The sequence below is a fragment of the Mustela lutreola genome, chromosome 6 (genome assembly GCF_030435805.1).
Source record: "Mustela lutreola isolate mMusLut2 chromosome 6, mMusLut2.pri, whole genome shotgun sequence".
NCBI classification, from domain to species: Eukaryota; Metazoa; Chordata; class Mammalia; order Carnivora; family Mustelidae; genus Mustela; species Mustela lutreola.
The window spans coordinates 107,951,640-107,966,509 of NC_081295.1; the positions used below are offsets into that span (position 1 = coordinate 107,951,640).

General features: G+C 31.7%; 1 protein-coding gene across 1 annotated transcript in view; it reads right to left on the reverse strand.

Moving 5' to 3' along the window:
* EYS (eyes shut homolog) overlaps positions 1-14,870 on the reverse strand; it is a 1,683,276-nt gene that overhangs the window by 1,160,848 nt on the left and 507,558 nt on the right. Inside the window, 1 exon segment of the mRNA XM_059179314.1 lies at positions 11,548-11,669. Coding sequence (XP_059035297.1) covers positions 11,548-11,669 — 122 coding nt within the window.

Here is a 14,870-nt window from a genome sequence, read left to right on the forward strand (position 1 = left end):
TAATAGGGTATGCATTGTGGTTTACTTTAAAAATCAAGACTAAAAATGAAGAATATTTAGGCTATACCAATCTTAAGTTCTCATAAAAGAAAACATGTTTTCTTCTGAAAAGAGTTTTTTTTTTCATACTGAAGTAAAAAAAAAGGTATGCTTCAGTTTTTTAATATGGGACATTGGGAAACATAATGAGGCATGTCTTCAAGTATTTGCAAGAGAAAAGAAATGTTTAAATGAACATATCTGAAACTGATTCTGCATAAAAATTGAGAGCATAAAGTAACATGGTAACTTTGTGGAAAAAAAGTTTTTTGATAACCTCACATAATATGCTCTAGACAAAGATCTGGAGAAAAATCATGGAACGGATTTCTAACTCTTGTTTAAGCCTTTGTTACATTATGAGTTGTCTTATTATTTTGGAAACTGCTGAATCCCAGCATGCATTGGAAATATTAGCAAGTTTTTTAGCCAAAAATATGTGAAAAATTAATTAATTTGACAAAACCTACCTAAGATATGTTAAATATTTTAATGTTGTCATAGGCATCTAGTAAATATTTACTAGTAGATACTTCACTCTGAAGATATAATCTTTTGCAGCTAACCTAACCTGGATAACGAAAACATACCTAGAGTAAAATATCTGCATATTTACTATTATAAGGTGCATTTAGGGAATGTGCATATCATCTTAAAAATTTCCTTCTCTATATTTTTAATGACAAACAATACTGTTTTGGAGAGGTGAGAATTACTTTTAATCAAAGTCACATCTGCATTTATGCTAATTTGGGAGTAAATGACCCTCTACAAAGAAAAGAAACAAGCATAAAGGGAACTAACGACACAGATTTCCAATATACCAAAAAATCTGTCAATTTATCTGCTTGACCAATTCATACAGAATAAAACAATTTTGTATAATAAATGTAGATTATATAAATTTTCAAAATTAAACTTATATTGAGACTCCTCAGTATCACAAAAAGCATACATTGAACAACTATTTTATCACTCAGAGGGAAAAGAACAGCAGGTGAGTATCAGAAATAATGAAAAGTGTTGAGTTCTGGAGAAAGAAGTCTTACATTCTATACCACTTCTGTTAATAACATTTCATTGGGAAAATCAATTGATCTATATAATTTGGTTTTCTCATGAATGAAACAGGAATGATATCAGTACATCACCTGGCCACAGTTATAGTAAAAGTAAATTAGAACCAGTTATAAAAAATCTTTGTTAAAAAAACAATATATGGATATAAGTTTATTTTTTGTGCTGGAAAGAAATGTATTGTTTTTTTTTTTTTTTGAATAATTTTCTCAGAGATTATTACAAAAGCACAACTTTTGAAAGTCCAATAAATAGAGGGAGGAAAGAGGGTGGAAATGATCTATGAAGAGACACAGGAAATTTTCTAAATTAATGGATATGCTCTATATCTTGATTTTGGTGGTATTTACATGGGTAAATACAATTGCCAAAACTCTTAATTGTGTATATAAGATCTTTATATATTTTTTAAAGATTTGTTTATTTACTTGACAGAGAGACAGTGAGAGAGGGAACACAAGCAGGAGAAGCAGGCTTTCCAATGAGCAGGGAGCCGGATGTGGGGCTCGATCCTGGGACTCTGGGATCATAACCTGAGCCAAAGGCAGACACTTAATGATTGAGACACCGAGGCACCCCAAGATCTTTATATTTTATTATACGTAAACTATACTCTTTTTTTTTTTTTTTTTTTGTAAGGGGGCACTTGGGTAGCTCAATCGGTTAAGCATCAAACTCTTGATTTTGGCTCAGGTCATGATCTCGGGGTCCCAAGATTGAGCCTGGACAGGGTCCATGCTCAGCAGAGAGTCTGCTTGGGAATCTCTTTCTTCTTCTCCCTCTGACCCTCCCCCTGCTCTCTCTCTGTCAAATAAATAAATCAATCTAAAAAAAAATTAAAAATTTAAAACAATTGAGTACCTTATGTAGAGGTTGTTTCTCTCCCTTTTTAAGATTTTATTTATTTATTAATTTCAGAGTGACAGAGAGATCACAGTTTGGGGGAGGAGCAGAGGGAGAGGGACAAGCAAACTCCCCACTGAGTGGGGAGCCCAACATAGGGTTTGATCCCAGGACCCTAAGTTCATGACCTGAGCTGAAGTCTGTTGCTTAACCTCTGAGCCACCCAGGTGCCTGGAGGCTGTTTCTCTTAAAAGATTGCCCTGTCTATTCCCTAGAATAAAAGGAAACAGTAAGAGAAGATAAGCTACTTAGAAAAATGAGAAAAATGCAGGGAACTTGTATACTTGATTATGCTGTATTATTATTATTTTTAAGGACACAACTTGAATTCTGATTAATGACCTTTTTAGAAAAAAGAAAATACAGAATTTGCAGTAAAAAAGATTAATATTTACATTCTTTCCCCTTTTTTTGCAGTTCAATAAAAAATAATTTCATTAGCAAAGCCCTTAACTCGGGATTTTATATTTTGTGCCTGCCATAATCATTGCTCTCACATGTAATATCACATCTGAGACAATGACTGGTAGTTTTAATTCATTTCCAATGAACTATTTCTGTGTATTTGGATTATTTTGTTTTTATTCTTTACTTTTCTTCAATTTTCAAATTTCTAGGGCTTTGCATAAAACAAGTCAACATTAAAAAAAAAACAACAAATGTTATAGACAAGCAAACAAACCCATTCTAAGACAATAACACTTTTCATCTAGACTTTTATAAGGGTTTTATAGAAATAATGAGATAATCTCATGCAAGTATTTTTTCTAATTATTGTTTTAAATAATAACAATAATCTTTAAATATGTTCTTACACAGCTCTGTGAATAAAATTCAAGAGATTTTATGTATAACTATGCTAAATTATAGAATTCTGGACTGCTACATTTATATAAAATGTTTTAATATCTGTACCTGGAATACATTAGGGCATTATGATTTGAATTGTGTCCCCCTAAAGATCTTGAAGTACTAACCCCTAGTACCTTAAAGTGTTACCTCCTTTGTAAATTAGGTCTTTGTAAAGGTAATCAGATTAAAGTGAGCTCTTTAGGGTGGGCCTTAATCCAGTATAACTGATGTTTTATCAAAAAGGGGAAATGAATAGAGACATGCACATAGGAAGAATGCCATGAGATAAAGGAGAGAATGCAATGATAGAACAGAAGCTAAGGAACAGTCAATATTGGCAAGCAAATTAATACAAAGTGTGTAGGGGGAACTTGAAGCTAGGAAACGACCAGGAACTTGATTTATTCTGGAAAACAACACAGTGCCAGATAAAACTGTCTTTCCTCCTACTTTTCAACCTGGCTTTCAATGAAGTAAGAGAGTTCATTTATTCATTCAAAAAATGGCTTTGAATATGATTTTACTTTATCACTATCTTCAAATAACATAATACCATGCCTTATGTAACATAAGAGCCTTACTAAAAGTACAGTGATTTTTCCAATCCATCCTTTGTATCATTGTTATCAAAAAGCAATTTTATTTAATCAGTGAACTCTAAAGCCTATTTGTAAAGTTATACTTGGTCATAGGATGTATTCACCTGTCAAAGAAAGTATACTAACTCCTTGAGGGGTTTTTTTTTTTTTTTTTTTGGATGAAATTGGAACTATATCAGGTTCAGACTTTTCCCTTGAGAGAAGGATAACTATTTAGTCTTTCATAAATTCACTGGAACCACTATGATGGCTGTTATCCCTTGGGTATTGAGGGGTAGACAATGACAATATACATATGATTTCATATTAAATGTCAAAGACCAGTTCAGAGTCATCTGTAACCATGAAATTGGAGTCACAAACACCTCAGTCTGATATTTAGGTTTGCCACTTTGTAACACTGTGATTTTGCTTAAGTTACTGAAAATATCCAAGTCTTGGTTCTCTCCTATGTAAAATGGGCATCTACAAAGCCTCAGAGAGATTTTATTCTAGTACAAAATGATACAAACAAGAAGTGCCTGTACATATAGTCTCATCAATAGCTTGTGTGTATGTAATACTACATCTGTCCACAAATAATAATTTGATAAAATCTATCTAAATCTTGAAGGTTGAAGCACTTTGATTTGGCATTTTCAATTCTAGGAATTTATTGTCCAAATATACAAATAATATATACATGCAAAGAACCACCCATAACTAATTTCCCCAAATAATAGTTTATACTGAAAAAGATTAAAAATTGCCTAAGTAGTCACTATGTTATATTCATAAAATAAATTATGGTTTAACTATATAAAAAGATGGTTAAAGGTATACATACCAACATGTATTTTGTTCAAAATTCTGGTTTTCATAAAGGAAAAATCTTCCATCTGCTAAAGATGGATATTGGATTGCCATTGCCTGGATTAAAACTCTGTTATGATCTTAACTTTTATATTAGTAGTTATTTTACTTTTATTTTAGCAGTTTGGACTCCTATACATAAACTAGGCAAAACAGAAACAATTTTTGAAAAGAAAAAAATCTCAAGTAAAACAACATAATTTTATATTTTCACTCAATATGCTAAAAACATGTTGATCAACATAGATTTTTACTTCTACTTATTAAATGGCAAACTTTTTTTCAGTTACATCTATAAAAAATTTTAAATATTTCCTTATAAGAAGCATAAAAGTTCTAATATATAGTGTTTCATAATTTAAGACATCTAGGATGCATTTACATAAATTATCAACTGAGAGAATGGAAAAAAAATCATATGGGCAACTGGGAACGAACCTTCATGTTGTCTGAAAGTCTAGTTTGTAGTGTCCATAAGAAAAGCAGGCCAAAGCATCAACACGGATGCCAATTACACAGACAGCAAAGAAGCCAGATGCTGTTGGCAAAACATGCTCCAGAGTGTGGCATCTGGGTCTAATAACTGCCATACAGAGCCCCATCTGTAGCTAAAGCTGTTGACTCTGCTTTGGGGAAAGAAAAATCAGAAATAAAGAAGGCAGTTAAATTCTAAACCATGCCAGGAATAGCAGAAGGCAGGTTGCAGTCAGCATTCAAATTACATCCCTAGCCCATTTTGCTTTTTAATGTCTTGAAACTGTGTAAACACTAAACTACGTTAACTCCAGTTGTTTAGAGATGATCACATACAGGTAAGTTCAGTAACTCAGAACACACAGATTACTTAAAGAGATTTGAAATTTCTGGAAATATTCATTTTCCTAACTCTTTTTCTTCTCAGGGAATACAAGCATATAGTCAATGAAATACAATTTTCATTTGATCTATTAAAATGTATGCTATGTTAAGCACTCTTTATGGTGTGCAATGTGAATTTCTTCAAAAGCATGAAATTTAAGAATCTTCACTGAAATTTCTGATGTATCCTTGGGACTGACTCTTCACAAAATGAAGTAAGAGATTCTTTGTATTTTTGATTGTGGTTCCTGAAATTTTTGATTATGAAAAATCTGTGAGAAACCTTCAAGAACTCTAAACTTTAACTAAACTCTTTCTTAATTACAAAGAACAATGTAATTTTTTTAGTGGTCTCTATTTACTATATACACAAATATATTAAAGGAAATGAGTTAATATCAATATGACCCCACAGATTCATCATTAGTAAAATGCTGCTCTAGTCTTATTCATACATATATTTTTGAAAATATGATAAATGTTGGGAATAATAAAAACTAGTGATACTTAGAGTTTAATACACATCAAGAAATAAGCGAAATACTTTGTGTACAGAATTTTATTTAATTATCATCATAACTCTGTGAGGTATAGCTATTATTATTCATACTTTCTGGATTAAAAAAACAAACCAAAACAAAACAAAACCCTGAAAGCTTAAGGATACAAATAAAATTCCTTAACCCAATTCATACTAATCTTTAAGAACAGAACCAAACTTGATACCCTATATCCAGATACTCTGACCCTAGAATTCATGCTTTCTCTTTCCCTGTCTCTATCTTCTCTCTCTTCCATATAAATAATATAAAACATAATTTGGTATAATCACTTCAATAATGGCAGAAGAAAGACTTTGAAAATACACTCCTCCTTAAAAGAAAAAGAACACTGGCAACATGGTCAAATCAACTTTCCCAGAACCCTAAATAAAGTAAAGGCTTGCAAAAGTTTGAGGAGTGTTTATGCAAGAAAAATGGTTGACTCTCATAAGCATAGTCACCTCTGTAGTGGTTGTTTGCAGTATTCCCATCCCTTTTCTCCAGCTCTGGAACAGACTTGAAAACCAATGGCACTGCAGTTATGGCAACTGTGAAACCAATAGCCTAACATCCACTGAAGAGCAGGACAAGTTTGGAACTCACCCAAAAGGGCTTTCCCAGGAATTTCATTATTTCATTGGTCTGGTGACTGTATGAAAAGTTCCTTTTCATGAATAGACTTTAGGAATAGACATTTTCAGGAACAGACCTGACTCAAAGCTTACTCTTTTCAGAAAGCCTAATATAAAGAGTATTTATTAATAACACTGAGTAGTAATTGCCTAATATTGTTGCTGCTTGAAGTGACGATTACAGACAAGGCTAAGAAGAGGTTGACCAATATACTTTAAATAAAAAGTGCTGAGTGAGATGTTCATAGAGGTCTTTGAAAATCTAGACATTTTCTTGGGTAATTAGAAGACAAGACAATATGAAAGTCTACATAGGTCTAAGAAAGGTAGGAAAAGACGTTAATCTCTTTTCTCTGACTGACCTTGAGCCTCTGTTCAAGCAGATACCGGAGAATAAGACAGAGTTGTAAAATGTCTGGCTGAGAACTGAATGCATGCCTCATCATATATAAATAGTAAGGCTTATTAGTAGACATAGTAGTTTGAGGAAATTATAGAAAATCTCTGTTAAATCTTTAGTTGACCATTAGATTAGCCAAGTTGAGACTTGAATAGACACAAGAAAATGATTTATAGAACTATTTCAGAAAAATTTTTAAACAAATAACAGCAGAAACAAAGAATTTAAAAAAAAATACAGTAACAACCGAGAAGAAGCAGGATCTGATTTCCAGATTTGCCACATTATACTATTTGAAAGGTCAAGTGTTCATAAAAAATTATAAGTCATACACAGACAGACAAGTATGACACATATATAGAAATGAAGCAACCATGAGAAAGTATCCCTGAGGAAGTCTTGATAATTGGACTTACTTGACACAGGTATTAAAACAGCTAAAAGAAATGTGTTCAAAGAAAATCAGAAGCCATATCTAAATAATTAAAGAAAGTAGGGCACCTGGATGGTTTAGTCAGTTTAGCTTCTGACTCTTGACTTCTACTCAGGTTACAGTTGCCATAACTGCAGTGCCATTGGTTTTCAAGTCTGTTCCAGAGCTGGATAAAAGGGATGGGAATACTGTAAACAACCACTACAGAGGTGACTATGCTTATGAGAGTCAACATTTTTCTTGAATAAACACTCCTCACACTTTTACAAGCCTTTAGGATCCTGATATTGAGCCTCTCCTCACATGCTGCTCTGGATATGGAGCCTGCTTAAGATTCTCTCACACCCTCTTCCTTTGCCCCTTTCTCCAATTTGCATGCACACTCTCACTCGTGCACTCTCTCTCTCTCTCAAAAAAAGGAATAGATAAATAAATAAGTGTGAGATTGATGTTTTTCCAATTTGAGAATATAGAGAAATATCAATTATAAACAAGGACACAATAGAAATTCTGGAATTAAATGTATAAAAAATAAAAATTAAAAATTACTAGAGGGGTACACCACTAGATTTAAGTTGGTAGAAGAAAGAAGCTATGCATTTGAAGATAAAATCAATTAAGATTATTGATCCTGAGGATCAGAAAGAAAAATGAACAGAGCCTCAGAGACCTGTGGGACACCATAAGAACATTAACATACACATGTGAGAATTGTAGAATCAGAAGAGAGAGAGAGAGAAAAAAGACAAAATATTTGAAGAAATAAGTGCCAAAATTTTCTAAAATTTGATAAAAAACATTAATCTACACCTCCAAGAAGCTCAATGATTTCCAGATAAAATAAAATCAAAAACATAAAAAGCTAATCAATCACATGATAATCAATCTGTCAAAAGACAAAGAATTTTGGTAGCAACAAGAGAAAATCATTCATTATTCACAAGGAATCCTCAGTACAATTAACAATTGATTTATCAGAAAACATGTAGTCCAGATATCTTTAGTGCTGGAAATAAAAGACTGTCAACCACAAATTCTTTATTTCTTAAAGTTATCCCTTAAATTAAAGGAGAAATTAAGTCATTTCCAGATAGAACTGAGAGAATTAATCAGCAGTAGATCTGCCTTATAAGAATTAATAAAGAAAATCCTTCAGATTAAGATGAAAAGATACTAGACAATAATCTGAATTCACACACAAAAATAAAGTGCATTGGTAATGGTAATCATATGGGTAAATATAAAAGACAGTATAAAGGCGTTTTTGCTTATTTCTCTTTTCAATTCCTATTTGATTTAAAAGAAAGTGCATAAAACAATCCTATAAAATTGTGTTGATGTGCTTATAATTAATAATAGCCTGAAGGAGATGGAAGGGAATGAACCAATGGTGGAGCAAAATTTTTGTATACTGTTGAAATTAAGTCAGTACTGGGCGCCTGGGTGGCTCAGTGGGTTAATCCGCTGCCTTCAGCTCGGGTTATGATCTCAGGGTCCTGGGATAGAGTCCCACATCAGGCTCTCTGCTCAGCAGGGAGCCTGCTTCCTCCTCTCTCTCTTTCTCTGCCTGCTTCTCTGCCTACTTGTGATCTCTCTCTGTCAAATAAATAAATAAAATCTTTAAAAAAAGAAAAAGAAATTAAGTCAGTATTAACACTATGTAAATTGCTTTAAGGCAAGAAGTTAACTGTAATCTATGGGATAACCACTAAGAAACAAAGTAAAAATATCTAGTAAAAATAAAAAGGAAACTAAAGTGTAATACCAGGAAAAACCTAACACAAAAGAAGGCATTAATGGAGAAATAAAGGAATAAAAAAACCTAAAAGATATAACATATTTAAAATAAAAGAAAACAACTTCAATAGAACTCTATTTCATTATTAATGTTAAATGTAAATTAAGTAGGCATTTCAATAAAGGTAGAATAGACAGAATGAATTTTTAAAACAGTAAATTTATATCCTATCTATAAGAGACAAGCTTCACATTCAAAGGCACAAACAGGTTAAAAATAAAAAGTTAGAAAAATAAATACTATGCCATTAATCATCAAAAAAGAGCTGAGACAGCTATGCTAATATCAGGCAAAATATACTTTAAGCAAAAAATGTTACAACAAAGAAGGACATTTTATAAATATTTAAATCTGTCAGTAACATCTAACAATTAGATCTTAGAGCCTTAAGATCTAACTTAAGTAAATGAAGCAAAATGTGGCAGACTAAAAGGATTTGTAAATAATTTTACAATAACAATTGCAAACTTTAACTCTATAATGGCTAGAACAAATGGGAAGAAAATGCAGGGTATAAAAGACTCGATTGACATATAAACCAACTAGACCTAAAAGACCTCTACAGAACATTCCACATAACAATGGAATATGCACTCTTGTCAAATATGCAAAGAATATATGTTAAGTTGTAATAGATGCCTCAGTAAATTTTAAAAGATTTAACTCATACAAAACAAGTTTTTTACCATAATAAAAGTAGAAAACATATAGTGCTCAGGCACTATAAGCTAGGTTTGTAGCTAGCTCTTGGTGTTCTCCTGTTGAACATTTCAACAGACAATTTCACAGAACAACAAAATGAGACAAAGCTACTCTATGACCCTGATTAATTGTTATAAAGACAAGCCTGCCCCCAAAACATTTCTAAATACAGACAAAAACTTGAACATTATCTAAACCACAAGACTAGCCAAACATTCTATCACAGTTCTATGTCTATCATATTAACATGATTGATATAAATGGTTGCTGCCTCTTTAGAAATTTGGATTTTACCTGTGTCCAGTTTTCCTTTCTCCTAGGTAAGAGATTTGTTATGAATACAGATAACTCTTTCCACTTCCTGAAGGTCTCTTTAACCAAGTCCACTTTCTTAACCCCCCAAAATTATATGTCAAAACTCAAACCTCTAAATCCTTTCCAGCCCCCTTCTACTGAGATGCCACATGAATTTACATAGTGTGTGTTCTCCGTTATAGTAATAAGTTATTAACCCAATTTGTTTAACCACAGGCATGTTTCTGCTGGTGTTTGTTTGGAGGTGATTAACAGTGTGAGTATAGAAAGGCATAAATTATCTTAGGAAATACAGAAAAAGCCAAATGCTAAAGAATATGTAACAGAATCTTTGATATATATATATATATATATATTATATATTATACATTGTAGGTTATACTTAATAGTCATTTAAGAGAAATAAAATAAGCATAGACAACTACAGGAAGTTTTTCTTTCCTAGCTCAACAGAAGTTGATCATTTCTTCTACAATATAGATGGAAAGGCAGTTAATACAAATTTGTGATATGTCAATTTTAAATAATTGATAATTCACAAAAAATAGCTTTTTACATTTTTATATATTTTAAAATAATGTCAACTACTGACATTGTGAGTTTTTCTATATTAAAAATTATTCATCTTTTTCTCTTAAACTATTGCCAGATATTTCAGAATTGTCTTTAAATGAAATAACCTGTCTACTGTTAATCAATCTGGATCTTATATCCTGCTTTAGTCACCCAAAATAAGAATATCTTTGACAAAATATTTGTCAAAACCTTTACATGCTTGAGATGATCTGAAATCATCAACTGTAATCACAAGACACGATAGTGTATGAGTTATTTTAGAGGACACTCTGAAGTCATTTTGATTTATCCCTGAAAAAATAATCATCTAAGTAAATTTGCATTCAATTAATCTGCTTCTGTGACAAGAAGAAAATCATTCTAGTCACAGTACACCTGGTTTTGCATCTACTTGAGATACCTGGAGTTTACCAGACAAGTTAAAAATGAAAGCTATTTTATCAATATGTATTTGGTTATTAAACTTTTCAAATATTAGCAATAGTTATTCAGAATTTCTATTTAGAGCTTATTTCTCACCTAGAAACTAATACAGTTGGATTGGGGAAAATGTGGACTAATTAATGTAAAACTGATCAATAATTCAGTGAAAGTAATATAAACTCATGATAATCTCCAGGTAATAAACTGAAAGTTTTAATTCAACATACACATGAAGGAGTCATATGGTGGTACTCATTTTACATGAATAATCCAAAACACTGAGATGACAAAGGCATGTTTCGAAGCAGTAAATGCATTTTTAACATGTGTCAGATCTGGACATTGCACTTCCAAGTTCAATCTTGTTTATAACTTTTGGACACACATTTCAAATAAATGTTGACACTATCTTGTCAGGAAATGTCTCTTCATCTTGAGATTATTATTTTAATTAATAGATGAAAAGTGAAAATAATGCTGGCATTACCCTAGGGCACTGAATACTCCAAGTAATTTTATGAAGGAAACAATAAATACATTACTCACTGATTGCTATTGTAGATGTCAGTACAGGTGGAATTGTTCTTACAAGTATTCATTTTGCAGTCATTGGATTCTTGTTCACAAAAACTTCCTTCCCAACCAGGTAAGCAGACACATTGGTAGCTCTAAAGGAATATGAAAATTATACAACCTTTAGGTTATTTTTTGCTATTAAGCCTATAATACAGTTATTATTCCTGGCTATTTTGATCCCTGTCAATTTATGTCTATTTTAATTCTTACAGAATGATAATACTTCCCCAAAATTACTTTTACCACAGATTAAAAACTATGTGAACAGTTTCTTAAGTATTTAATTCAATAAAAATAAATATGTATTATGTTCTGGACATAAAACTCTTGGTTTTGTTAAATATCTTAATATAAAAACAGTGTATTAGTAATATGAGGTTAGTGATGGTGTAAAACTAAATAACTAAATACATAACTCAGCAATTAGCTCATGAGTTAAAAAAATATATAACTACAACAAATAAACCTTCTGACTGTTTTGTGGCATTATTTACAAATAATCTATGTCAATACAGTATTGTTAGTCAACTGAAGCTGCTAAACTTTGAATAGCGCTTTTCTAAGAGATAGAGTAGGCCAATAACAATATTCAGAATACTAAAACTCAAAATACTAAAATACTTTTCCAGGATTGGGAAAACAAAACCATCTTAAAGTACTGTGGGGCAATAATTTCTATATTTGAAATACTTTCAAAGAGCAGGGCTCTTGTAAAAAATAGAATTTGGGCTTTTACATTTAAAGATTCTAGATTTAGAATAATGAAAAATACTAAAATCAATGTTAGCTGTTTTCTTAATATTCACTCTTTCCTATAGTAGCCACTAGCCACATGTGGTTATAGAGCATTGACATGTGATTACTATCAAATGAGATGTAACTGAATTTGAAGATTTAGTGTGAAAAAAGGATATAAAGCAGTTTACTAATAATTTTATTACTTACGTTATAATGGTAATGATTTGAATATAAAGAGTTAGACAAAACATATTAAAATTAACTTCTTTTAACTTTTTCTATTGTGGCTGTTAGAAAATTTAAAACACACACACACACACACAGGTCTCATTACTTTTCTCTGAGACAGAGCTGTGCTAGGTGATGGCAACCCAGTTTCTCTACTTGCAAATATAGTTAAGAAATCTATCTAGTTAGATGCACATGTATGAAGATCAGGAGCTCTCTGAGATTAAGGAATCTCTTGTACTTTAATACATTCTAGCTTCTTGAGAGGTCTGGCACCTAACAGATGTTTAATACATGTTGGATGAACACATTAAAAAGAATAAATATGATAGTAAAAGAAAAAGCCAAAGTAACCAGGATGGATTTCAAAAGGATTCTATGTTTGCTAGAAGTGAATAGCAAATTTGTTTTGAGCATTACAGTCAAACAACATCTTAATCAGAGAAACAAATAAATGCATGCTCCCTGTATTTTCATTTAGGTTACAATAATTCAAATGTATGAGCAGTGCCACTGAATATTCTGCTTTGGTTTAATAGGGTCAATTGGTTTGCTAAGGCTTGTGAGCAGCTGAAAGCAGAGAGGGATGAGAGCCACCACATTGTCAACTCTGGGTTTTATTCTTGACATATGTGTTAATTCTCCAGGTTACTCATTAATACTATTCATGGTTTGCTGGATGTTTGCAGTAATTTTTTTCATGCATTGTGGCCCCTACATTGTTAATGTTCTCAATGAGTTCGGTTACATTTGGGAAGTTTTCACTTATTGTATTTGGCTTATTATTTTTCCTTCCCTTTTTAGTAAGCATTGATAAAAGACTTACAAGAAATTTGGTATAATGATTATATTTATTTGAAATGGAGGCAATTCTATAGTAAGCAAGGCAAGTAAGTGTCTGCTGTAGGTAAATGCAGAGAACTACACAATTCAGTGATGAAACATGCATAAGTCTGTGGGACAATGAGATGCCCTGTTCACTTTCTATAATGTATGAAACATCTTTGTGAAGACAAAAACACAAGTCTACTATTGATTTTTATTTTGACATCTCAGTAATAATTTGAAATTAACGTGACAAGTGAGTCAAAAGCCAATCAAATATCTTTTCCATTAAAGCCATACATTCCTTAAAAGCTAATAATTATTGGTATTCTTGATGACTTAATAATTAGTAGAAAATTATCATCAATTTAATGGTATAATTATCATTAAAGTGTAAGGTACAACAGCAGTGATCTCTAGATATGATAAAATCTGTACAAAAAGGAAATATTAAAAAATGAGGAAAATATGGGTTTTCAATAATTAAACATTACAAATATAAATTTTGAAGAAAGCAGAAATGAATATGAACTAGAAATAACCCAGAGTTCAAGTATTTCTATTCATCTGTTGCTAACTTAATTCAGAAGCATTTTTCTGAATTTAGACACGCTTTGTACAAGGTACTTTGCCATTCAACGTTGAAAAGTTAATTAATTTCAGTAATTTAAAATAACAGTTAAAGGTAAAATCTATTTTTTAAACCATATTACCAAAAACCATATTGTACAAAAATAACATCAAGAGAGTAACCACAGATTTAGGAACCTCTCCAGACCAATGTTGGATAAGTACAAAGAAGACACATTGAGGAAGAATGAAAGATGAAGAGTAAATTTTAAAAGCAACTGAGGAATAAAGACACATTACCTTCAAGCAGCCAAAGACTAACATCTTATTTCCCAATAGTAGAAGCAAGAACCTAGTAACAAATATTCTAATGTAGTGAAAGAAAATAACTAGGAGTGAAAGAAAATAACCATCAGCCTAAAAATCTATGGCCAGTAGAAAATACCCTTTTGGGGAAAGGAGAATAAACACATTTTTAGAGAACTGACAGCTGAGAATTTACTGTAATGTTTGATTGTGGGTATCTGGTGACAACCAGCCAGGATTTCAACTATGCTCTGAGAATTATTTACTATGTAATTATAAGCATGTTGTTTAATCTCAAGGAACATCATAAATAATGGTACCTGGTTGATAAGGGTATGAGGATTAAATGAGTACCTAATATAGAACTTCATATGATATCTGACCTACAGTAAGAATCCAGTCAATTTTAACTAAAACGTTCTTAACTAAAACGTTCTACTGGCCTGAGATCATGACCTGAGCTGAAATCAAGAGTCAGACTCTTAACAGACTGAGTCACCTAGTCCCTCTGAAAATGTTCTTTTATCCAGTGAATTATTCAGGTAGTCTGAACTGTTCCTCAGTCTCTGATTCTTGCTTCTTTGACATTTTTCCACCTGGAATACTTTTGCTTACTTCCTGCAAAC